Consider the following 26,990-nt stretch of genomic DNA (forward strand, 5'->3'; position numbering starts at 1 on the left):
CTTTCCCTTGGGCGGAAAGGTCGGCCGGTCCCCACCCCGTGCTGAGCCTACGTTGAGGAGGCGGGGACCGCGACAACGCACTCCATCCCTCCGCCCGCTCGCGTCACAGAAACTACAGTCCCCAGCGGACCCCGCGAGCTCAGGATGTCCCGCAGGCAGGGCCCGGCGGCTGCGCGGGGCTGTAATTACCCCGCGCTCCCACACAACCTCTCTCTCCTCCGCGATACAGGCGAAGGTTACTGAGTGCTGCAACTTTCCCCACGACTTCCAAAACAGGTCAGTAGTCGGTGAAGTCGGGCCCTCCTTCTGAGGCCCGCGCGCTGCCCTGGCCGGGAGGGAGGAGCTGCGGGACGCACTGGGTGTCTAAAGGGTGACGACCTCGGGCACGTCGTGCGGCAGNGCTCCGAGGCCTGGGGACACGGGGCCTCGGGGAGCCGGGCGGAGCGTCCGGGCCCGGAAGTGCGAGCGGGGGTGGGGTGCCTTCAAGTGCCCCCTTTCCTGAGGCCCGGTCCTCTGAGACACCTGGCCCCGATTCTTACCTACTTTTTTCCTGTTTCTTATAACCTGGCCTTCCATCATCCCTGTTTTTCAGAGGAATGAAATCTATATGTACGTCCCAATTATAGACCTTGCAGGGGCGTTCCAGTCAGCTGACGGAAGAGGGTTCTCGGTCCTCTAGCAGCCGCAGTTTGAGGCCGACTCCCTTCGCTCTCACCGCGCGCCTGCGCGTACACCGCACGCACACAATCTTACAGCTGCTGCGCGCAAACTCGCACACAGCCTTACAACCAAAGCATGCACACACGCACGCGGTGTCATAGCCGCAGCGCTCACAGTCGCGCACGCAGCCTTACAGCCACAGCGCGCGCACACCCAGACTTACAGCCGAAGCACACATAGTCTTACAGCCGAGGCGCGCGCGTGCGCACACAGCTTGCAGCCGAAGAGCGTACTTGGGTGTGCACACATACACACAGTCATGCAGCTGAAGCACGCGCGCGCCCCAGTCTTGTAGCTGAAGCTTTCTTCAAAGTGTGGTTGGTGAAAACGGATAATTGTAAAGATTTGTTGAATCAAAGTCAGGAAGTAAAAATAGTACCCGCCTTGACATTTCTAGAATATTTGAAAAGGGAAGACTGAAAGTTTAAAATGGGCAAATTCGTTGACACTTTGAACTCGGAAGGTTCTGCCCCTGAAATAAGTTTGATTTCTTTCAGTTAGCTATTCCTACAAATGGTAGCGATGAAGTAGGCAGTAGAGGAGAACTTCAAATTATTTCCAGATTTACTCTTGGCGGAAAGAAGTCTGAGACACTTGTCAGCAACAGCATTACATGATGTTTTTTCTGATGTTTTTGAACATGAAAGCATCCTTACTCTTTATTTTGGGGTAGTTGGTCCCCAAGGAGAGGAATGGGAAAACATTCACCAGGAATTGGTAATTTAATTTTGCTCTAAAGTAACCATTTCCTGTGACGGTTGGAGTTGAAATTTTTTCCCTAGTCATTTTGCTTTCTTTTTAGTGGGCTATGGGTTTATATAATATTAGGTTTATGTAACGATTGATATTTACTGGAAAATGTGATTTGATTGTAATAGTAGGATGTTTGATTTTAGGAATTATAGAGGAAGGAGAATCCTTAACAGAGTGGAAGTGAATTAAGTACTTGCTTTCTGTCATCTGGAAGGTATTCTAAACTAGATTAACAGCTTGAATGTGAAAGATAGGTTAACTTTTTGTGATTTTTAAGTTTTGTCCAGGAATTCTTAACCTGTCTCCTTTAGTAGATGGGTCAGCTGAGATGTCCAAAGTAGGACATGGAGGATCAGGATGAACTAGATTTCTGAGGCTGCCTACTTATATAGCATCTCTTGTTCTATGTTTGTTAAGAAGTCACAGGATACCATTTGATCTGTACTCTGTATCTTTATTTGTATTAGTCAAAGAAAGAAGGGTGTAACACATAAATGTTATCTCTTGAGGGGCTGGATTTTTGAGTGCAATCGTTTTTTCATACATTTTTTGGTATTTTCCTTTGTTATTGTTGAAACCAGCAAAAGTGATCTTAAACATAGAACTGCCTTTACAAAAGCGTGGTTAGGTACCCTGTGGTGCGGAGGCTGGCTCATACCAGAGAGCATGGGACTCTTGATCTCAGAGTCTTAAGTTTAAGCCCTACATTGGGGTAGAGTTTACTTAAAAATAAATAAGGAAATAAAATGAAAGAACGGTTAGGTCTCCTTTTAACAGGAAAAAGCCTTTGGAATGTTAAAGACAGTGTATATAGTGTGCTTTTTTTCCAGTGTATTGTGTGATTTTCGTTAAAATATGTGTGTACATTCATGGGGCACCTGGATGGCTCAGTCAGTTGACGTCTGGCTCTTGGTTTCTGCTCAGGTCCTGATCTCAGTGTTCATGAGTTGGAGCCCCACGTTGGGCTCTTTGTTAATGTGGTGCAGAGCCTGCTTGGGATTCTCTCTGCTCTGCCCTGCGTCTCTCTCTCTCTCTCTCTCTCAAAATAAAAATTAAACTTAAACATTTTTAAAAAGTATGTGTGCACATTCATATGTACATATAAACATGTATGTTTATGTAGGCTTTGGCTATCTCTGGAAGACTGTTACATAAGAAAATGTGGTCCCTTCTGGGAGTGGGGAATGCTAGGCATGTCTATTTAGAAATTTAAAAAAATAATTGTGTGTGTATGTAAAATTTAAAAAATATCAGGGGCATAATGATGGAATTAGAAGAAATGAGAAGATATACTTAATGCATACCTTCAATAAGTGATCTCTACACAGGTATTTTACCAGTTGGTTTTTAGAAATAACTTTAAAAGAAATTTTCAGTTTAAAATCTTTAGTGGTTAGTATGGAGATTTGGAGCTTTATCTCTATATAGTAAAACTTAGAATAATACTCTTTCAAAATTAACCTTTTCTCTTATAGCCTTGAAGATCTTCCAAAGTGTTATTTAGTATATAAATTTTTCTTTCGTAACAATTAATGTTATGAATGTTATCTGTGGAAAGATAAATAGATATAACTTTTAGCTATTGTGATTTGTGGGGGTAATAGTGTAACATTTTATATATTTCAAATTATTTGTGGTATCACCTTTATGGTATTGTTAGGGAAAAGTAGGAGCATAGATATAATTACCATCATAGTATTGAGTATTTAAGTGTTATAATAAGGAATATTTTAAGTTAATGCTAGTAAAAATAATGGTAATAGGAGTAAGAGCTAACTAACACTTGTGAGTGTTTTGTTTGGCCCAGGTATTCTATTAAGGTTTTTTATAATTATTGAGGCAATTTAATGGTTGTGTGTGAAAGTTTTGAAACTAAGCTTGACTGTAAGAATTTAATTCTGACTCCTTCATTTATCATATATATGACTCTGGATAAGTGACCTGACTTTTATCTGTCACAGTCCCCTTATCTGTAAAGTAGAGATACTACTAGTACTTACATTATATGATTATTTTGATGACTAAGTGGTTAATACATGGAAAGTGTTTAAATTGATGCTTAGCATGTAGAACATACTCTTATTAAATGTTAGCAGTTATTTTTTATCTCATTTATTCTAGCACCCCAGTAGACACCTTTTGTGAGTAACCTCAGTCACCATGGATCAGTTTTGCTTGTTTTTGAATTTCATATAAATGTAATTATGTGGTCCTCTTGTATCTGGTTTCTTTCTCTCACTCTGTTTTTTTTGAGATTTATTCATACTGTCATGTATACTTAAGACTTAAGTATTTAAGTCTCTTGTTATTGTGCGGTATTCCACTGGGAATATAACACAGTTTGTTTATCCGTTCTTCTATTGAAGGACATTTGACTTGTTTATAGTTTTTGGCCATTATGAATAATGGTATGAATATTTTTATATATATATTTATTTTGATAGACTTACTTATTTTGAGCATATGTTCATGAATGGAAATGCTTAGTCATAGTGTATGAATTTGTTTGACTTAAGTAGATACTGCCAGATAACTTTACAAAGTGGTTATAGTAATTTACAGTCCTGCCAAAACATTTGACTATTCTGTCTGATGTTGTTGTGGGTTTAATTTAGTCATTTTAGTGAATGTATACTAGTACATCATTGTAGTTTTAGTTAATTGTAGTTTGTTAGCTATAGTCATCATGTTATACATTACATCACTAGTACTTATTTTATTCCTGAAAGTTTGTACCTAATGACCAGCTCCCTCCAGTTTCCTCTCCCCTATGCTCCACCTCTTGTAGCCACAAGTCCCCTATCTTATTTATGAGGGTTTTTTTTTTTCCTTAAGATCTTAGATGTAAGTGAGATCATACACTATTTTTCTTTCTCTGTTTGACTTACTTCGCTTAGCATAATGCCTTTAAGGCATCCATATTGTCCCAAGTGGTAGGATTTCTTCATTTCTTATGGTCGAATAATATTCTTTTTGTGTATATATGCCACAGCTTCTTTTTCTATTCATTCCTTTTTTTTTTTTTAAATGTTTTATTTATTTCTGAGAGAGAGAGACAGAGACAGTGCGAGTAGGGGAGGGTCAGAGAGAGAGGGAGACACAGAATCTGAAACAGGCTCCAGGCTCTGAGCTAGCTGTCAGCACAGAGCCTGACGTGGGGCTCGAACCCACGAACCGTGAGATCATGACCTGAGCCAAAGTCGGACGCTTAACTGACTGGGCCACCCAGGTGCCCCTGTCTATTCATTCTTTGATGGGCAGTTAGGTTGTTTCCATATCTTGGTTGGTATAAATAATTTTACTGTGAACATACAGGTGCAGATATCTTTTTGGGTTAGTGTTTTTGTTTCCTTTGAGTGTATTCTCAGAAGTGGAATTGCTGAATTATAAAATAGTTCTATTAATTTTTTGAAAATCCTCCAAACTTTTTCATAGTGGCTGTATCAATTTACATTCCCACCAACAGTACACAGAACCCTTGTTGCCTTTTCTCCACATTCTCACTAACATTTCTTATCTCTTGTCTTTTTGATTATGCCATTCTAACAGATGTGAGGTGATTTCTCATTGTGGATTTAATTTGCATTTCCCTGATGAGTAGTGATGTTGAGAAGTTTTTCATGTACCTGTTGGTATTTCTTATAACTAATTTGGAGAAATGTCTATTTAGGTCCTCTTGCATTATTATTATTATCTTTACAAGCAAAATGGATTTATTCAGGAATAACAGAACAATTGCAATTGCTATGGGAAACCAAAGAGAAGCCTGAAAAATCAAAGAAGAACGTTACTTAATAGAGAAAAGGAGGAAGATGGGAGGGGCTTCTTTTAATAAAAGTCCGTTGGAAGAAAGGGAGACTGCAGGTGAAGATAGTTTCTCATTGCTTGAGTTGTGGTACATTCTTTCTTTTGAAAAAATATACAGGGGCGCCTGAGTGGCTCAGTCGGTTAAGCGTCCGGCTTCGGCTCAGGTCATGATCTCCTAGTTTGTGGGTTCTGGCCCTCCGTCGGGCCCTGTGCTGACAGCTCAGAGCCTGGAGCCTGTTTCAGATTCTGTGTGTCCCTCTGTCTCCGGCCATCCCCTGCTCATGCTCGTGCACTCTCTCTTTCTCTCTCTCAGAAATAAATAAAACATTAAAAAAAATATACAAATGTTTTTTATTATTTTTAAGATTTTTAAATTTTAATTAATCCAAGTTAGTTAGCATGTGTAATAATGATTTTAGGAGTAGAATTTAGTATCTCATAACTTAAATATAACACCCAGTGCTCATCTCAACAGGTGCCCTGCTTAATGACCATCACCTGTCAGCCCATTTCCCCCACTCCCAACACCTTTCTAGCAACCCTTAGTTTGTTCTCTGTGTTTGAGTCTCTTATAGTTTACCTCCCTCTCTTTATCTTATTTTTCCTTCTCTTTCCTATATGTTCCCATTGCTTTGTTTCTTAAATTCCACATTTAAGTGAAATCATATGATATTTATCTTTGACTTCGTTCGCTTAGCATAATACACTCTAGTTCAATCCACATTGTTGCAAATAGCAAGATTTTATTCTTTTTGATCGTTGAGTAATATTCCTGTGTGTGTGTGTACGTACCACATCTTCTTTATCCAATCATAATTCAATGGACATTTGGGCTCTTTCCATAATTGGCTATTGTTGATAGTGTTGCTATAAACATTGGGGTGGATGTGCCCCTTTGAATCATAAGTTTTGTATTTTTAATGTTTTTTAGTGTTTGAATGGTTTTTAAAGTGGTTTTAAATTTTTAAGGAACCTCCACACTATTTTCTAGAGTGGCTGCACCAGTTTGCATTCCCACCAGCAATGCAAAAGGATTCCTCTTTTTCTGCCAACATATGTTGTTGCCTGAGTATGGTAGCCATTCTGACAGGTGTGAGATGGTGTCTCACTGTGGTTTTGGTTTGTATTTCCCTGATGACGAGTGATGTCAAGCATTTTTTCATGTGTCTGTTAGCCATCTGGATGTCTTCTATGGAAAAGTGTCTGTTGATGTCTTTTGCCCATTTCTTCACAGGATTATTTGGTGTTTTGGATGTAGAGTTTGACAAGTTCTCTATAGATTTTGGATTCTAACCTTTTATCTGATATGTCATTTGCAAATATCTTCTCCCATTCTGTAGGTTGCCTTTCAGTTTTGTTGATTGTTTCCTTTGCTGTGCAAAAGCTTTTTATCTTGATGAGGTCCCAATAGTTCATTATTGCTTTTGTTTCTCTTGCCTCTGGAGACATGTCTAGTAAGAAGTTCTTACAGCTGAAGTCAAAGAGGTTATTGCCTGTTTTCTCCTCTAGGATTTGATGGTTTCCTGTCTTATATTTTAGATCTTTCATCCATTTTGAGTTTATTTTTGTGTGTGGTGTAAGAAGGTGGTCCAGGTTCATTCTTCAGCATGTTGCTGTCCAGTTTTCCCAACACCATTTGTTGAAGAGATGGTCTTTTTTCCAATGGATATTCTTACCTGCTTTGTCAAAGATGAGTTGGCCATAAATTTGTGGGTCCATTTCTGGGTTCTCTATTCTGTTCCATTGATCTGTTTTTGTGCCAGTGCCAGTGCCATGCTGTCTTGATGATTACAGCTTTGTAATACAACTTGAAGTGTGAAATTGTGATGCCTCTAACTTTTCTTTTTTAATACTACCTTGGCTATTTGGGGTCTTTTCTGGTTCTGTACAAATTTTAGAATTGTTTGTTCTAGCTCTGTGAAGAATTCTGGGGTTATTTTGATTGAGATTGCACTGAATAGAGTTGTGGTATATTCTCATTGGCTGGGCTTGTTGCTGTATACACAAAATTTCTTCCCCTTGTTGGAGTAGTAAGGTAAGCTTCTTCCTGATGGCAAGGTACATATCTTCATGTTGGGGTCTGAAATTAATGATGAGTGGTAGGGTATGAGAGATCCCTTTTGACCTTCTAGCTCCATATCAATTGGTGTTTTCTTTATTCACTTTCGTATTTCCCTCCTTTTGATTAAGATCTTTCTCTGACAACATTGCTGATAAAGAGTCAAGTTTTCCATATTTAGTGGTTTTGCCTGTTGATGCCAGAAAAGACCTTTCAAGTTGTCATGTTCTACATCGGAGGGAAAATACATAACAGTTGAAAACCATCTAAGGCCATATTTTGGTAAAAAAGTTAGGAGGAAGAGCTCTCAGCCATTTCTTATATAAAATCTACACCTTATCAAGGTTGTAAACACTGACAGTCATCTTGAAGAACTGAGCTAGCATCACTTTATTGGATGTGTCATTTCTACAGAGTTTTGACATGCAGCAGGTCCTCTGCACGTTTTAAATTGGGTTATTTGTTGTTCTTGAGTTGTATGAATTATTTTATTTTTTTTGTGTTTATTTACTTTTTTGAGAGAGAGACCTGGAGTGTGAGTGGGGAGGTGCAGAGAGAGAGGGAGAGACACAGAATCTGAAGCAGGCTCCAGTCTAAGCTGTCAGCATAGAGCCCGATACGGAGCTTGAACCCACAACTTGTGAGATCATGACCTGAGCTGAAGTTGGCCGCTCAACCAGCGGAGCCACTCAGGTGCCCCTGAATTCTTTATATATTTTAGATATTAATGTCTTATCAGATATATGGTTTGCAAATATTTTTTTGCATTTCATAGGTTGTCCTTTTACTTCATTTATAGTTCTCTATTACATTTTTTAAAAATTTTATTAATTTTTTTTTTAATGTTTATTTCTGAGAGAGAGAGTGACAGTGTGAGGAGGGGAAGGTCAGAGAGAGAGGAAGACACAGAATCTGAAACAGGCTCCAGGCTCTGAGCTGGCTATCAGCTGAATATCATATGATTTCATTTAAATGTGGAATTTAAGAAACAAAACAATGGGAACATATGGGAAGAGAAGGAAAAGTGTCAGATAGTAAACATTTTAGGCTTTTGGGCTGCATCAGGTCTTTGTCCCATATTCATTTTTTTAGAACCTTTAAAAAATGTAAAAACTTCTCTTAGCTTGAGAGCTAAGGTGGGTGGCATTTGGCCCACATGCCATAGTTTGTTAACCCAGAACTAGGACACTCCTCATTGCCTGCTTTTCCCTCCATTGACATGTTGAAGAAACTGTCATTTTTTCACTTTTGCTAATAATTTTCTCATGGTGTCTTGGGTTTTTTGTTTGTTTTTGTTTTGTTTTGTAGACAAGGTGTTATAAGTTCAATCAGATTTAGATTTTTGTGTGTGTGTGTGCAAGAATACTTTGATGATGCTGTGTACATCTCATGTCACATGAGAGGATAATTCCACATCAGATGGAGTTGCCTCACTTTTTGTGGATTTGGGTAGTGACAGCTAATACTTAGCCCAACAAACCTTCTCTTTGGTTTTTACCATTTAGTCCCTGAATGAGTTACTTCACTATAGGTTGCAACATGATGATATTCTCATATTTTTTATTCCATGTATATTTTAAAATTTGAATTATTCTTTTTCTTATTTTTTCTTTTAGAATTGCTTTACTTCATCTGTTAGGTTTATTAGTTACAATTTAGTACAGCTCAAATTGGAAAAGTAGGATAAGTATTTACTCTTTTAGCTTTATGTCAATTAAAAATCTTTTTTAATGTTTATTTATTTTAGAGAGAGAGAGAGATCGAGGAAGCGAGCAAGTAAGGGAGGGGCAGACAGAGAGAAAAAGACAACACACACAAATTCTTTTCTTTTAAATTAAAAAAATTTTTTTAATGTTTTATTTATTTCTGAGAGAGAGAGAAAGACAGCATGAGCAGGAGAGGGTCAGAGAGAGAGAGGGAGACAGAATCTGAAACAGCCTCCAGGCTCTGAGCTAGCTGTCAGCACAGAGCCCAGCGCGGGGCTGGAACCCACAAACTGTGAGTTGATCATGACCTGAGCCAAAGTCAGACACCCAACTGACTGAGCCACCCAGGTGCCCCGACACACACAAATTCTGAAGCAGGCTCCAGGCTCTGAGCTGTCATTCCATAGCTTGAAGTGGGGCCTGAACTCAGTAACTGTGAGATCATGACCTGAGCTGAAGTCAGACACTTAACCAGCTGAGCCACCCAGGAACCCCTAATTAGCAATATTTAAAGTAATAATTGGTGCCCTAGTAATCTCCACTAGTATCCATTTAGAGATTTACTTACTTTATTATTGTTTCAAAAAAACTAGCTTATATTTTTGTCATTTTTCTCATTATTGTCTACTTTATTGACTTCTGTTCTTCTCTTTATTGTTTTCTTCCTTTTTATGTGTTTGGATCCTGATTTTTCCCCAACTTTCTAAGTGTTTAGCTTGTTGGTTTTGGCATTTGTCTCTGATTAATGCAGTATTCCTCAACCTGTGCACTTTTGATAATTTGGGTTAGATGATTTTTTGTTGTTGGGGGGCTGGCATGTGCATTGTAGGATTTAGCAGCAGTGTTGGCCTCTAGCCATTTGATGTTAATAGTGCACTTTCCTTTCCCCTTTCCACACAGTTGTGACACATATACTGACAGATGTCCCCTGGGAGACAAAACACTCTGTTGAGAACCACAGGGATAATGCATTTAAAGATACAGATTTTGGGGACACCTGGGTGGCTCAGTTGGTTGAGCGTCTGACTTCAGCTCAGGTCATGATCTTGTAGTTTGTTGAGTTCGAGTGCCTGAACTGCTGCTGTCAGCACGGAGCCTGCTTGGAATCCTCTGTCTTCCTGTCTCTCCGTTTCTCCCCTGCTTATGCTCTCTCTCTCTCTCTCTCTCTCTCTCTCTCTCAAAAAAATAAAAATAAAGATATATACTTTTTCTAAAATACCTTAGTTTTTGCTTGCTATAGTTATAGTCCATTCATTGTCTTTCAGTCTAAGTACAGGTCTATAATTCCTAATGTGTAATTCTGGAATCAGAAAGCTCTGAAGAAGTAACTTTTCCCCTAAGTTTGACACCAGTTCTATATGATAACAAAACCTGACCTGAACAGACATGAGACTATTTATAGTATTTATTTCTGACTTATTTCTTATAGTTCATATATTTTGCTGTAGAAATATTAATATCTAATTATGGAGTATTGCATTAGATCTCATTTGAAGTGTTAAGTTATATATGAAATATGTACTATATAATTGTTCAAAAATCCTAAAAATTCTGAATTCTGAGTCATGACTTTTTAGGTCAAAATGATTTTTGGTAAGCAGCTATGGACAAGAATTTCATAATTTCCTCTTTGAAATACCTCTATGGAGTGCCTGGGTGGCTCAGTTCGTTAAGCATCTGACTTTGGCTCAGGTCATGATCTCACAGTTCATGAGTTCGAGCCCTACATTGGGCTCTGTCTACCCTGACAGCTCAGAGCCTGGAGCCTGCTTTGGATCCCTGTCTCCCTGCCTCTTTGCCCCTCCCCCACTCACACTCTGTCTCTCTGTCTTTCTCTCAAAANTATGCTATTTTGGTTAGAGTGAATGAAGCTTTGGATAAAAGAATGGGAAGAGGGGTGCCTGGCTGGCTCAGTCAGTAGACCATGTGTCTTGATCTCAGAGCTGTGAGTTCAAGCCACATGTTGGGTGTAGAGATTACTTAAAAAAAAAAAAAAAAAAGGAGGGGCACCTGGGTGGCTCAGTTGGTTAAGCATCCGACTTCAGCTCAGGTCATGATCTCACAGTTCATGAATTTGAGCCCCTCATTGGGGTCTCCACTGTCAGCACAGAGCCCGCTTTGAGTCCTCTGTCTCCTTCTCTCTCTGCCCCTCCCCTGCTCATTGACCTACACAAACTCTCTCTCTCTTCTCTCTTCCCCCCCAGCCAATAAATCTTTAAAAAAAAAAAAAAAGAAAGGAATTGGAAGCAATAAGAGTAGAAAGGTGAACTGGGGCCAGACTGAAAGGGACCATACAGGTTTAAAGGGTTTTTATTTTTGTTCTGCCGCCAACATTAAGACCAAGCAATTCATTTGGTTTGGTGGCTCAGCCTCTGTTTCAGAGCTTTTAGATTTACTTGGTCACTGTCTATTAATAGGTAAGCACCTCTAATCGTCCATCTTCACTTCTTACGACTTGGTGCTGTATATTTCTCAATTCTGAGCTCCCAGGTCTTCTGTAATCCTTTCTATTCCATACTGTATTGGGGACATTGTCCCCAGTCAGAGAACTGGGATGGATGTGGAACTCACTGGTGTGCTTAATTACAGTCAGATTACAGTTCTGTACTACCTGTTGTCTAGTGCCTGGAAAAAGTTACTGCATATGTTTTGTCCTATTTTGTAGTTGTTTATGGTGGGAAGGCAAGTCTGGTACCAGTCATTCTTACAAGGAAGCAGAAGTCTCTTACTCCTCTGAAACATATGCCATTTGTCTGTTTTCTCATTGATTTCAATCTCCAGGTCATTTGTGTTCGTTTATAGATGACTTTGATTTGTGGCTTATAGACTTTCTCTCCATTTCAAATCTTACCAGCATTCTAGGTGACTTCAGTGCTTGTGTGAATAACCAATCAAATAGTCTATCTTGAGGTGACTCCTCTTCAGCCTTCCATTTGGATTAACATACAGTGGCCTTGTTATCACCAGAAAGAGCTCTACCTCTGAAATCTTAGAAAGCAAGTATCCTTCTTGCTGACCATTGTCCACTTCTTGCATTCAGTCAGACACATTGTACCTGCTCCTTGACTTCTCAGCACCCTGATTCCTTTGCTTTCTTCCTGTTATTTCACTCCTGTTGTCACTTTCCTATGCAGTTTAGAGTTGGTCTGGTTTAGAATCCATGGTCCATCACTTTAACAACTGTCTTGCCAAAATCCTTAACTCCTTTCTGTGTACTCGCTTGACAAAATTAAAAGCTTGGATCAGTGATGCTGCTTGCTTTTTTAGTGTTTATATTTTGGATACTGAATGCTGCTGGAGAAAGTCCCAAATCTGTAAATTTAACTCTTCAGCTTCAGTACTGTCCAGCAGTTCCTCAGAACACCCTTGTCTTTTACTTTTCCTGAGCAGCTATTTCAGAATTTCCCCAATCTGCCAGAACCTCTTATCTTACAACCTTTGACTTTTTCTCTGAGCATCTCTTATTTCACTTGGAGGCCACCTTATTGCTTTTAATCCTCACTGCTGAATCAACAGGTTTAACTGCATTCCCATCCATCTGTTCTTTCTGGTATTTGGGAAAAGATGTCTTCCCCTCTTGTAAGTATTTCTTCTATTTAGGCTCAATCACAACTACTGCTGTCTTCTCTAGGATGTTATTCAATTAGCTCTTCTCTCCTTCTTCTTTTTCTCTTATCTCCTTCTGTCCTGTCAACATTTAAATATGATTAGGTTTTACTAAACATTTTCTTTCACTCATTATCTCCCTCCAGCCACCACCTTAACCCATCATTCCTTTAGAAAGAGAATTATCCGTATTTACCAATTTTACTTTTTTACTTCTATTTCACTCTATAGTCCACTGTGGTCCTTTGCCATTCTATTAAGATTGCTTTTACCAGTTCATCATTGCCTTTTTTGTTGCTAAAACACTTAATTTTACGAATATTTGATCATGTTAACTACATTGTCCCTGTTGATTGATTGATTGATTTTTACCTTGACAGCTTTTATTACTTGATCCTTGGTTTTCTTCTCAGCTCTTCTAATTACTAGATTCCTTTATAAATTTCTCTGGCTCTATTTATTTCTTAAATGTCTCTCTTCTTTTTTTCATTCTGTAGCTTTTCCCTTGGTCATTTTATTTATTCTCAGGACTTCAGTGACCTTTATGTGATAATCCCCAAAATCTTTTTCTTAGCCCATATTCTCTGCAGAGATATAAACTACCCAATATTTAACTGCTCATGAAGCATTTCTGCTTGCCATATTTGAAGATACTTGAAATTTAGCATGTCCAAAAAGAACCGATTTTTTACCAGTCTCTTCAGCTCACATAATCAACAACTCAGTCCTCTTAATTCTTCCTTTTAGGTGTTGCAGAACAATCAGCTTTTTATCTCTGTATAGGCTATCCTCTTACTCCCATAGACTACTGCAGCTTTCTAATTAGCCTGCATGTTTCCAGTTTAGGCGGCTATCTCTGTATTGCAGCCAGGGTGGTATTTTGATTATACAATCTAGTGATACTACTGTCCTTCATAAAACTTTTAAAAATTCCTAAAATCTTTTTTTTTTACATTTATTTATTTTTGAGAGACAGAGAGAGGCAAAGCACAAGTGGGGAAGGGTCAGAGAGAGAGGGAGACACAGAATTCAAAGCAGGCTCCAGGCTCTGAGCCGTCAGTCAGCACAGAGGCCGAAACGGGGCTTGAACTCACGAACCATGAGATCACCCCTGTGACCTGAGCCGAAGTCGGACGCTTAACCGAGTGAGCCACCCAGGTGCCCCAAAAATTTCTAAAATCTTCTTAAAACTCTTCATTGTCTCCTAGGTATTACTTGTGGTAGATGAGAGAAACTAAACTCACCCTAGGTTCGGCAAAGAGTGGAATCATTGGGAGGTTTTGTAAGTACAGAAAGAACTAGCGTGTAGCTAGGCCTGAGAGACACGTAAAACCAGGATTTAAAATGCAACCAATAATTTCTTCACTTCCCTTTTTCTCTTTCTGTGGACTAGCTTCATTCTCCTCTCATTACATAGTGATGTGTGGACTGAAGAACTAGCACCAAAGTTTGTACTTAATACAGTTATCAGTTAATAGATACAATGTGGAAATTGGAATTTGAACTGTGTTGTTGGGGGACTGGTGTTTCACAAAATCGTGCTAACGAAAATTTGTGCATATCAGGACTGTATAATATGAGGACTGCCTGTATTGAGACATATTAAGATGACTTATTTTATGACTCCATATCATCTGGCTTCTGCTTCTTTTTTTTTGTTTGTTTTTAATGTTTGTTTATTTTTGAGACAGAGCATGAGCAGGGGAGGGGCAGAGAGAGAGAGGGGGGAACGGAGGATCCAAAGTGGACTCTGCTGACAGCAGCAAACCTGATGTGGGACTTGAACTCATGAACCATGAAATCATGACCTGAGCCAAAGTGGGACTCTTAACTGATAGCTGCCCAGGCACCCCTGTTTCGTTTTTTGTTTTTGTTTTTTAAGATTCATCTAAAAGCCACTTCCTCCTTGGAGCTGTGCTCAAATCTTAGTTCATGTAGTTTTCCCAAGTTTGAATTCCCCTGCCTCTTTCTAAGTCCCTCATTTCTCTACCCTATTCTTTTCTGTTGGGTTTCTGCTATGCTTTTAAGCTTTTCCATAGATACTGCTTTCTTTGAAAAAAAACTTGTCTGTCCTTTTAAATTTGGGTTATATATTCTGCCTGAGGTGTTCCCATATCATGTATGCTCTCTCTTTCATAATATAGAAGACATGGTCACACTGTATTGTGCTCATTTATTTACCTGTTACATCTACTAGACTATGTTTTCCATGCATATAAAGATCATGGCAGTGCTAGAGCCTAGTACTCAGTAGCACAAAATAATAGGTAGTCAGTAAAGCTTTTTCCGATTTAATGAAAGAAAATTAGAATTTTGATGGAGTATGGATACTACCAATATTATTGAAAGGTATTTTGGAAAAATATAGGCTAGTCAGACATAACAACCTAGGTATCAAATTATGAAATATTGAAAATTTATTCTTTCTTATACTTTCAATGAAATGTATATTTGATAGCATGCATTCTATGCTCTATACTTTACTTATAGTTAAATAAACATATCACAGACATGATTGGAGATAGGTCATCAGTCTAATATGGTAGGTGCTTAATAACTACTTACTGAATCAGTGATCCTTCATTGATTCCTATAACTTAAATTTTATACTTTTGTTTGGTCGTAATAATTATTTTCATTTATTTCTAAGGTATCTTCATGTTTTAATGATCTTCTGGTCATTTGTTGCTGGAGTTGTTACCTTCTATTGCTCATTGGGACCAGATTCTCTCTTACCAAATATATTTTTCACCATAAAATACAAACCCAAGGTAAAATTTATGTGTTCTTATTTTTAAAAGAGTCAGTATGTATTATCTGTTTTGTTTGGTATTTTTACTGAAAGCATATTAAAGCAGTGATTGAAAAAATCCATCTGCTATTATTTACTAGTGGAAGACATGAGAACATATTCAAAATGAAACTTATGTATGTGTATATTTTTGAAGGTATATAGTTCTATAGGGAGCTATAAAAAGAAAATATAAAATTCTCAAAAAGTTGAGATCCATAATTTTATTATATTTTATTTTTTAATATTTATTTGTTTTTGAGAGAGCAAGAGACAGAGTGTGAGCAGGGGAGGGGCAGAGGGAGAGGGAGATACAGAATCTGAAGCAGGCTTCAGGCTCTGAGCTGTCAGCACAGTTCATGAACTCAACGAGTGTGAGATCATGACCTGAGTTGAAGTTGGATGCTTAACCAACTGAGCCAGCCATGTGCCCCTAGATCCATAATTTTAGAGTGTTCTCTAACTGCATATTAACTATGAAAACAATAATTTAAGACAGAGGTTCCCAAAGTTGGTTTTACAATAGAATCACCTGAGGAATCTTTAAAATAGAGATTCCTAGGCCTTCTCACCAGATTTTGATGATAGTTGTTGGTTAGGGCCTTGTAATCAGTATTTGTTAAAGGCTTTTCAGGTGATTCTGAGGCATAGACATAATTAGGGAACTCTGAATTAAATGATCTCACCCTGTTAGTTTCTTAAATGTTTTATTTGCTCCATAAAAAGAGACAGAAATAATTAGAAAGTTTGCTTAACCAAAATAATTTGTATGTCTGAAATTTCCTTAGGGTGGTAGTGTGCTAAATCTATGTTGAGTAGGCAAAGTCATTAATGTGTACATATCTTGAAGTCTTGCTTAATAATTCAAGTTGATTCAGTCTCTCTCTTTAGATTTGTTGATATTTCTACTCAAAAAAAAAAAAAAAACCACAGGAAAGGAATGCCTCATATTTGAATATTTATTTTGAGAGAAAGAGACAGCATGTGCACATGTGTGCACGAGCAGGGTAGGGGCAGAAAGAGAATCCCAAGCAGGCTCCCATGCTTGGTGCAGAACTAGACATGAGGCTTGATCCCTAGACCGTGAGATCATGACCTGAGCCGAAATCAAGAATGGGATGCCTAACCGATGGAACCTCCCAGGCGCCCCCAGTGATGTCCCATATTTGGTCAGAAAAATTCTTCTCTTTCTCCTAATTGGAGTTAAGGTTGTAGAGAAATAGAAAATAGTTTTTGCTTACATTTTTTCAGTAGAATATCATTTTCAAATATAGATCGATTTTTCTTTTTTTAATAAGCGAACATGACAACTGACCTTAATTTTAAGCTTGGAAATTTGGCTTAGGTATTATAATGCATTTAATCAGGTATTTTTTCTTTTTTCTTTGGCAGTTTAGTTCAGCCAGCAGTGTTTATTACAAAGAATGATTTCAGTGTTAGAGCAGACAAGTGATACTTTTTTTAAAAATTTGCTGAATTTATACGTTGATTAATAAGCTTTTGAAAAGTTGATTCTCTTTAGTAAAGATTATGTGTAAAGTAAAGACAAATCTCTCCCCTTCCTCATTTCCCTTTTTAGCAGTTAGGACTTCAAGAATTATTTCCTCAAGGTCGTAGCTGTGCTGTTTGTGGTAAAGTGAAATGTAAACGACATAGGTAAGTTAAACATTTTTTTATCTGTTGATCCTTCCAGTTACCTTTTGGATTTCAAGCAGTTTAATTGTATGATTTTCTTTAGGCCTTCCTTACTACTTGAAAACTACCAGCCATGGCTAGATTTGAAAATTTCTTCCAAGGTCGATGCGTCTCTCTCAGAGGTAACTGATTGAATTAACATTGTCAAATATACTCAGGCAGAAACTATTAAATACCTATGGAAAATTTAGTCATGGAACATCTTAAAATTTGCTACCTAATCAATTTTTGACTAGGTAGTTGATTATTATGAAATATGCAACTCAAATGGTAAGTTAGAAATGTTTTTGGATCCCATGTCTAATGTAAAATCTTTTTTTAAATGTTTTTATTTATTTCTGAGAGAGAGAGAGAGAGGGAGAGAGAGAGCGTGAGCAGGGGAGGTTCACAGAGAGAGGGAGGCACAGAATCTGAAACAGGCTCCAGGCTCTGAGCTAGCTGTCAGCACAGAGCCCGTCGCGGGGCTTGAACACACAAACCGTGAGATCATGACCAGAGCCGAAGTTGGACACTTAATCGACTGAGCCACCCAGGCGCCCCCGCCATGTCTAATGTAAATGGACATTTTAGCCAAAGAAAGCACTGTTTTACCTAGATATTATTTAACTTGTATAATAGAAGTCATCTTTGTAGTAAGGCAATACTATTTTGTAATTCCAAAAGGAGACCTGAGCTATAAGAAGCAAGTCTGTCCTGCTGAATTATGGTCCCAGTTTTGAAATTTGCTGAAGGGTAGAGCAGAGGACAGGATACTTATCACTCTTTCCCCATAATGTAGGACTAGGAAGAATGCTTCCTTATCTTTGTTGCAGTCACATTTCATATGTACCTTTTTGATAACATACGCATTTTAGTTATTTCTTTTAGAGACTTGTTTTCCTCATTGATCTGAGAAAGCAGTCAAGTCCTTGAAGGCAGAGAATGGTGTCCCATATGTTCCCAGCACTAACTATAGTGCCAGATATTTTGTTGGTAGTTGTTAGATATGTACTGAATTAAATTGAATGCTAATTAGTTGAAGAATAGCATTAGGCTTCTGAATCCTGTCTAATTATCTTTTTTTCCCCAATTTGTATCCTTTGGCTAAAAGTATGCTCCATAAATGCCAAACTGTTGGCAGTTTTCTTTTTCATTTCTTCTGTAAGTCCTTTTTCATCTTCAAGATTCCTTGATTTAAGACTATGCTGTCTAGTATGGTAGCCACTAGCCACATGTGGCTGTTAATAAACAACTTGAAATATATTAGCCCAAATTGAGATGTGATTTTGAGGCTTTAGTAAGAAAAAAGGAAGGTAAAATATCTTATTATATATTTTATTGATTATATGTTGAAATGATAATATTTTAGATATATTGGTCTACATAAAATATACCATAAAATTAATTTCACTTGTTTCTTTTTACTTTTTAAAAAATGTAGGTACTAGAAAATTTAGGATTACATATGTGGCTCACATTACATTTTTATTGGAGAGTGTTGATTTGATGAGGTCTGATGAAGATAACACCTCTAGCAAGAGTATTATTTGTGTCTTTCACACTTCATTTCTTTAAAAAAAAAAATGAAAGAACTTAAGGTGAAGCTTTTGGCTTACTACCTGGCACTTATTGGTGTTCATTAAATATTAGCTCCAACATTTAAAAACACTTCTTTGAGATTTTACTATAGGCAGGAACTGGACTTGGCTCCAGGAATGAAAGGAGAAATAAGATACGGTTCCTTTCTTCTAGGAACTTCAGTCTAGGAGGGGAGGTAGACAGTATAAACAGGTAAATACAATATAATGTAAATGCAGGCAATAATGGAAGAAATGGTGCAATGTACATTATTAGTACAGAGGAAGAAATATGTAACTGTTGAGAAGGAAATCAGAAAGTATAACTAGAAGTTTGCCAGACTGATGGTGTGGAAAAGGGTATTTCATGATTTAGGAAGAGCTTTTGAAAGGAAAGAGGCTCTTAAACAAGGTGTTCAGTAAGCTGGAGGGCAAAATGAGGGAGGATGTGGGCAAAGAAGATACTGTATTCTAGCAGCTAATATTTATTGGTTACTTGCTCTGTATTAGGCACTGTACTATTTACTTACATTATTTCTTGAAATCATACAACCTAGGTGCTATTATTGATGAATTTACCAAAACTGGGCTTTAGAGGGTTTTAATAACTTTCTTAAGTTCATAACTGCTTGGTAGCAGAACTCACTTTAAAAACCCATGTCTGGCTTAGTTCTTAACCAGTTTTTATATGGCCCTTTAGAAATCAGATCATCAAAAAACTAAAAGGGCTTTGCTGAAGGAGTTTAATTGATCATTGAAGCCAGTGATTTTTGAACTGTGTAACTGGAATTTTCAGATGTGATGCACAGGATACGGTGGGAGGTGAAAAGAAAATAAATGGTCACAGCAGCTGCCAGGCATCTTTCTCCCACCCCTTTAAAATCAGTGCAGCTCCACTTTTCTTACTTTGATATATTGTGGTTTGATAAATTGAGGGTTTATACAGGGGGAGTAATATGTTCAAATGCATGTTTTAGATTAAGAGCTTTGTGGAGGGTAGAAGAAGGATAGCTTGGAAGGAGGGAGACTAGTTTAGAGGCTATTGCTACAGTTAAGGGGTGAGAAAATGAGGACTGAACAATGGAGCTGTAGAAAATACCTACTCAGGATGTAAAATCCGTAATATTTGGTGATTGGATGTGGTAAGACCAAATGTCTAATGGCAGACTTTCTAGTCTCCTATGTTATATCCCTATGTATTTATTTCTATGTATCTTATTTTCCCAGTTGGTAATCACTAGTGCTTAGTTTTTCTAATAAAAAAAATCAAATCTTGCCTTAATATTTAGAGAATCTGCAACCTTTTTTTACTGCTGCCAGAGAAGGAATATAGGCATATAGTCAGATTAGATATATTGTTTCATTCCCTCCCTACTGCTTTTAAAAGTTACTGCCTACTGTTGCAAGTCTTTTATTTTTTATTATTTTTTGAATCTTTTAGTTCTACATTTGCAATAGCCACATTTTTTTAATGTTTGTTTATTTTTGAGAGAGAGAGAGCGAGAGAGAGCAAGCATGAGCAGGGGAGGGTCAGAGAGAGAGAACAGGGGGTTATAGGATCTGGAGCAGGCTCTGTGCTACTAGCAGAGCATGATGTAGGGCTTGAACTCCTGAACCATGAGATCATGATCTGAGCCGAAGTTGGATGCTTGACTGACTGAGCCACTCAGGCGCCGCTGTTGCAGGTCTTTTTAAAAATTAGCATACTGTTACACCCAGACACAAGAAATGGAAAGTTTTTTTTTTATTTAATGTTTATTTGAGAGAGAGAGGGAGAGAGCAAGCAGGGAAGGAGCAGAGAGAGAGAATCCCAAACAGTCTCTGCACTGTCAGTGTAGAAAGCCCAATGCATGGCTCACACTCCCAAGCTGTGAGATCATGACCTCAGCTGAAACCAAAAAGGATGCTCAACCGACTGAGCCATCCAGGTGCCCCTAGAAATGGAAAGTTTAACACCTAGGGTTTCTTTAGTTTTGTTACTTTTTTACTTGTAATTTGTATAGTGATTATAAATTTACAGCCTAAGATTTTTGCAAAGTGAACATATCTATATAACCAGCACCCAGATCAAGAAACAAAGCATTTATTAGCACCCCAGAATTCCACCTCATGGTTTCTTTAGTTGTGATTCTCCCTTCTGAAGTAATCACTTATACCTAAATTTGACCCCTTACAAAAGTAATCACTTATACCTAAATTTGATCCCTTATGTAAGTCTTACCTACTTGTTTCTTCATTTTATTAAAGAAGTTCTGATTTATAGAGAAAGTTAGGAATCCAAAAGTTTAACCTATCATTTTTCTTCTTTCCATAGAACTTCTAGTTCAGTGAATCTTCAGAGTCAGGAACAATTTAAGTTTTTTTAAATTTTTTAAATTGTGGGAATATTTAGAAAAGTGTGTATATTATTCTAATAGCAATTTTTCTTTTTATGGAGTTTTATGGCTTTCACATATGTTCTTTATTTTAATCTATATTTTTGAGAGATAGAGTGTTCATGCATATGAGTGGGAAAGGGAAAGAGAGAGAGAGGGGGAGAGAGAGAATCCTGAGCAGGCTCCTTGCTGTCAGTGCAGAGCCCACCATGGGGTCTGAACTCAGGAACCTTGAGATCGTGACCTGAGCCAAAGTCGAGTCGGACGCTTAACCAAGTGAGCCACCCAAGGGCCCCTCATATGTACTTTTTTATCATCACAACAACCATGTAAGGTTGGCATATATACTTTGTCATGTGAGAGTATATTAGATGTCAATATTTGGGATTATAAAATTGGTTCTTGGTAATATATATTACTTAGTAGTATGGTTTATTTTCCTAGAATTAATTAACTAATTTGATTTTTCTTTAAAAAATAATTTTTATACAGGTTCTTGAATTAGTGTTGGAAAACTTTGTTTATCCATGGTACAGGTATGCTCTTTCTATAATACTTGTTTTCTTTAGTGAATACAATTAAGTGTGCTAATGAAATGTTTTCAGTGTAGGCCAGGATTTCTCAACTTTGGCACTATTGACATTTTAGGCTAAGTAATTATTTTTTTGGAGGGACTGTCCTGTGTTTTATAGGATATTTAGCAGAACTCCTGGCCTTTTCCTATTAGATACCAGTAGTATCCCCTCATCCTCTTATTTGTGACTGCCAAAAATGTCTTCAGAGATTGCCAGGTATTACCTGGGAGGCATAATTGGCCATAGATAAGAACCATAGACATAGCAGTCAATTAACAGTTTAGTCACAGCAAAGAAGAAAAAAATCTAGGCTGCTTTTAAAAAAAAAAAAATTTTTTTTAATGTTTTATTTATTTCTAGGAGAGAGAGAGAGACAGCGTGAGCAGGGGAGGGTCAGAGAGAGAGGGAGATACAGACTCTGAAACAGGCTCCAGGCTCTGAGCTGGCAGTCAGCACAGAGCCCAATGCGGGGCTCGAACCCATGAACCGTGAGATCATGGCCTAAGCGAAAGTCGGATGCTTAACCGACTAAGCCACCCAGGCGCCCCTCTAGGCTGCTTTTTGAAGGAAAATTAACTTAGAGAATTCCTTATCACTCCTAAATGTAGTAACTTAATATTATGTATGCACTTTTTACATTAGAAATAATTGTACATTTAGAGGAAAAATTTATATTCAGATGTTTCATTAAATTGAAAGATAATTTTATTAGAATTTTCGTAGAGTGTTAATTTTTTTCCCAAAGTAACTGTTTTTAGTATCTGCTCTGGATGTACAAGTGCCTTCTGCCCTGTAAGGATATAGAAAATACTCTAGATCTGAAAAATTAATCTAGTTTGAGAATCAGAAATTCAAGTTATATATTTAATAAATGGTTCCTTACAAAACTATGGTGTCTTTAGTTACATATTTGAAACTTACACTGTATGACTTAGATGTAATATTCAATGACATCTGTCTTAATTTTATATATTTTGAGTTTTCTAATTAAAAACTGCTAGTAGGTGAGATGCTTTGTATGTATTAAACTTAATATCCAAGTGCTCGCTTTGGCAGCACATATACTAAACTTAATATCCAGTTTATATGCCATATTTTCCTGAAAAGCTATGTAAATTAATATTTTTATGTTGGATTCTGTCTTAAATATGGGGCATTTGCCATTTAGGTAAAGCTGGTGATAAGTCTTTTTGTATAATGAATCCTGTTGTGAAGACTCTCCTCACTCCTGCCCGTGTCATGATTCTTCATAAAAGCTGGCTCTATTTCTAAATATTAAAGCATGTATTTTCTCTTCAGTGTAGTTATTATTGTTGAAATAGCCACTTCCCTGGGATTAATAGTGGGGAACATGGTTAATAGAATTATCTTCTTTATTCTGCCAACGGACTTAATAGCACTGTCTCCAAGTTCAGGATATCACCATTATGCATACCTTTCTTCCTTGCTTTAGTTAGGGAAGTGACCTAATTCTTCTAGGGACCTCAAGACTTCATGAAAAGGAAAAGTAGCTTCTCAGAAGAAAGTTGTCAAAATTTCCATTTAAAAATGTTTGAGTTTCAGTTTATTTTCTTTCTCAAATAGAATGATTTTTTTTTTACCTTTTAAAATCAGTTTATATTATTAATCTATAAATATTTAATTTTATTTAAAAAATTTTTTTATTGTTTATTTTTGAGAGAGAAAGAGACAGTGAGTAGGGAAGGAGTAGAGAGCGAGAGGAAGACACAGCATCCAAAGCAGGCTCCAGGCTCTGAACTGTTCATGGGGCATGAACTCACAAACCGTGATATCATGACCTGAGCTGAAGTTAGATGTTTAATCGACTGAGCCACCCAGGCACCCCAATCTATAAATATTTTAAAACATATTAAAATATTGTATTATTTAATTCTCTTGCTCCTCCAAAATTATTCTGTTTTATTTTATAGAAATTTCTTTAATGATGCTTAGAAAATGATTGTAGTATTGTAAAAATAGAACTTTGTACATGTGGTTGTCTTCAAGGAAATATATACTACAGTTTAGTAATGGTTAGGTCTTGGTACTAGAATTATGGGAGATGTTTATTTTTTCTTTGTACATTTTAATCTTTTATTCTGTAATGTAATGCATTGTTGAAAAGCAAAGGAAAATAGCATAAATAAATGGAAAAAAAGAGGATGTTCTGAACTTTCCTGGGTTTGTAGAAGGAGTAACTGTGTATTTCTCTGAGCTCTTAAATGTTTGCTTTTCTCCTTAATTGAAGGGATGTCACGGATGATGAGTCCTTTGTTGATGAACTGAGAATTACATTACGGTTTTTTGCATCTGTCTTAATTCGAAGGATTCACAAGGTATATATTTATAATGAGAAATTTGGGAATTAGGGGTTTTATTATTACTAAAAAGTTTTTTTTTTTATCTTAGTTTTACTTTATCCTATACTCTATTTTTTCCTTCACTTTTATGTTTTTTAGATTAAAAGATGAATGGGTCATTTTTGATTTATTAATAAGTTTTACTTTCTCTAATGCTTACCCATCTTGGTTTGTGGTAACTAGAAATAAAAAGACAACTATAGGGAAAAAAAAAGGTCACGTTCCAGTTAGATGAATTTGTTGAGTAAATGGCGATGATTATGATCTATTAAAAAAAATATTTTTTCAAGCTGTATTATGTTTCTGTTTTGGCCTTTGCCTGTATATCGTTACATACAGTATGTTGGCTGTAGACACACAATTTGATAGACTTGAACACACTGACAATAAACTGGTATACATATAATTACTATAATTACTAAATAAAGATAAATCTTGTTAAATGTTTCTATACTTTTTTGAGAAATTAACAAAGTAGTCAATCACTGTAGAAAAGATAAGCAAAAATATGAATAAGCAGGTCACAAAAGAAAAATGAAAATGGCCAATAAACACTTGAAAATATGTTGTCTCATATCAACATATTGATATTTGTTGAGATGCTATTTTGTTGCCTATCAGATTGGGAAAGATAAAGAATGATAATGTCTAGTAATGGTCATTGTGGGGAACAGGCAAAACAAGTACAAATCCAAATTGGTATAACTCTTATACTGGAAAGCAGTTTGGTAATCTTTAACAAAAGACTTAAAAATACCTATGCTCCCAAATTTAATTATATTTTTGATAATATATTTTAAAGAAATAATCATGAGATGTATATAAAAATGGATGTGCAAAGTTTCATTATATTATAATTTATAAAAAGGAAATTGAAAAGAAAGTCTAATGTCCAATGATAAGATCAACAAGATCCTTGCAAATCGAATCCAGCAGCATATCAAAAGAATCATCCACCAAGATCAAGTGGGATTCATTCCTGGGTTACAGGGCTGGTTCAACATTCGCAAAACAATCAATNGTTGATTAAAAATACAGAACATGCCAATCGTAGAATCCTGTGCAGCCATGAAAAATCGTTTTACAGAATAGGATTTATTTACATGAGAAATTATTTTCCTTACATAATCAAGTAGCAAAGACTGGAAAATAATACGCATGGCATTTTTCCACGTTGAAAACAAAGCTCACATATTAAAGCTTGTTAATATGTATTAAGTACATATATTTCCTTATCATTGTTAACTCTTACTGTCATGGTGGGTTGATGCTGATTTTTGGTTCTTTCCATGCATTTCTTTCTGTTCATCTTTATTTTTCTTCATATTGAGCTTTTACTATTTTATAAATTTAAAAAGTTGATAAATATTAATCATATTGTTTACTTCTTAATTTAAAAAATTGTTTACATGTTTATTTTTGAGAGAGACAGAATATGAGTGGGGGAGGGACCGAGTGAGAGGTAGACATAGAATCCAAAGCAGGATTGATCCAGGCCTTGAGCTGTCAGCACAGAGCCCCGTGTGGTACTTGAACCCATGGACCGCGAGATCGTGACCTGAGCCGAAGTCAGATACTTAACTGACTGAGCCATCCGGGTGTGCCTTAATCGTATTGTTTAAACAAATTCTAAGGCACCTGTGTAGACTGTGTAATTGGAATAAAAGAGTTGGTAAGAAATACCAATTGGGTGATAATAAGCCACTTAAATTACAATTTAGAGTAAGTCAAGTAAAATTGATCAAAAAGCTGATTCATTAAAATAAATTTATAAGTATTAATTAGGAGAATAGTTTTGCTATGTTAGGCTTTGAGAGAGCCTAGTGATTTTAAAATCATAGTACTTCATACTTGGATTGTGTTATGTGTATTATTTGGTAACAGCTTTATTGAGGTCTACTTTGTATACCAGACAGCTCACTCATTTAAATGTTCAGTGTTTTTTCACATGTTCCTGAAATTATGCAACCATCACCACAATTTTATACTGTTTTTATCACCCAAAAAGAGACTTCACTCTTTAGCCATAAATCCTTATTCTTTCATCCTCTTAGCTCTAGCCAACAATCAATCTATAAACAAATACAGATTTGTTTATTCTGGACATCTCGTATGAATGGAATCATATAATATGCTACCTGTTGTGACTGGTTACTTTCACATGGCATAATGTTTTCAAAGTTCATCCATGTTATGTTGTAGCATGTATCCGGACTTCTTTCAGAGGTCTAAATAATATACCATTGTGTGGATATGCCACATTTCGTTCATCCATCAGCTGATGTACGTTTGGATTACTTCCACTTTTTGGCTATTATAGATAATGCTTCCATAGCATTGTGTACAAGGGTTTTTGATGATTGTGGGGATATATATTTTTATTTCTTTAGGGTATAAACTTAGGAGTGTAATTGTTGGGCCAAACAGTAACTCTGTTTAATTTTTAAGGAACTGCCAGACTCTTCCAAAGTGACTATTACCATTTTACATTCCCACGAGTAGTATAGGAGGGTTCTGATTTCTCTACATCCTTGCCAGAACAAGCTATTATCTCATTTTTGGATTCTAACCATGCCTAATGGGTATGAAGTGGTAACACTGTAGCTTTGATTTACATTTTCCTCATGACTTGTGGCATTGAGTATCTTTTCATATGCTTATTGGCCATTTGTATATCTTTTTTTGAGAAGTGTCTTTTCAGATTCTTTGCCATTTTTTAACCTGGTTGTCTGTTTATTATTGAGTTATAAGAATTCATACATAAGATTTGCCAATATTTTCTTTTGTGTTTTGGATTGTTATGCTATCTGTCCTTTTCATTTTTTTTTTTAATGTTTATTTTTGAAGTGAGGGGTGGCAGAAAGAGAAAGGGAGAGAATCCCAAGCAGGCTCCACACTCAGCATGGAGCCTGACATGGGGCTTGGTTTCATGACCATGAGGTTATGGCCTGAGCCCGATATCAAGAGTCAGATGCTTAACCTACTGA

General features: G+C 36.9%; 1 protein-coding gene across 5 annotated transcripts in view; it reads left to right on the forward strand.

Moving 5' to 3' along the window:
- Nucleotides 1-141: 141 nt before the first annotated feature.
- SNX14 (sorting nexin 14) overlaps nucleotides 142-26,990 on the forward strand; it is a 72,013-nt gene continuing 45,164 nt past the window's right edge. For 2 of the 5 annotated variants that reach the window (XM_077750365.1, XM_077750367.1), the window contains exons 1-6: nucleotides 142-276; nucleotides 15,302-15,422; nucleotides 17,022-17,098; nucleotides 17,181-17,259; nucleotides 21,561-21,604; nucleotides 23,892-23,979. In XM_077750365.1, coding sequence (XP_077606491.1) covers nucleotides 15,318-15,422; nucleotides 17,022-17,098; nucleotides 17,181-17,259; nucleotides 21,561-21,604; nucleotides 23,892-23,979 — 393 coding nt within the window. In that variant the 5' untranslated portion in view covers nucleotides 142-276; nucleotides 15,302-15,317. The remainder of the gene's footprint in view (nucleotides 277-15,301; nucleotides 15,423-17,021; nucleotides 17,099-17,180; nucleotides 17,260-21,560; nucleotides 21,605-23,891; nucleotides 23,980-26,990) is intronic. The other 3 variants (XM_077750366.1, XM_077750368.1, XM_077750363.1) reach the window with 2 other exon arrangements.

Source organism: Crocuta crocuta, unplaced genomic scaffold (assembly GCF_008692635.1).
Source record: "Crocuta crocuta isolate KB4526 unplaced genomic scaffold, BGI_CrCroc_1.0 scaffold9, whole genome shotgun sequence".
NCBI classification, from domain to species: Eukaryota; Metazoa; Chordata; class Mammalia; order Carnivora; family Hyaenidae; genus Crocuta; species Crocuta crocuta.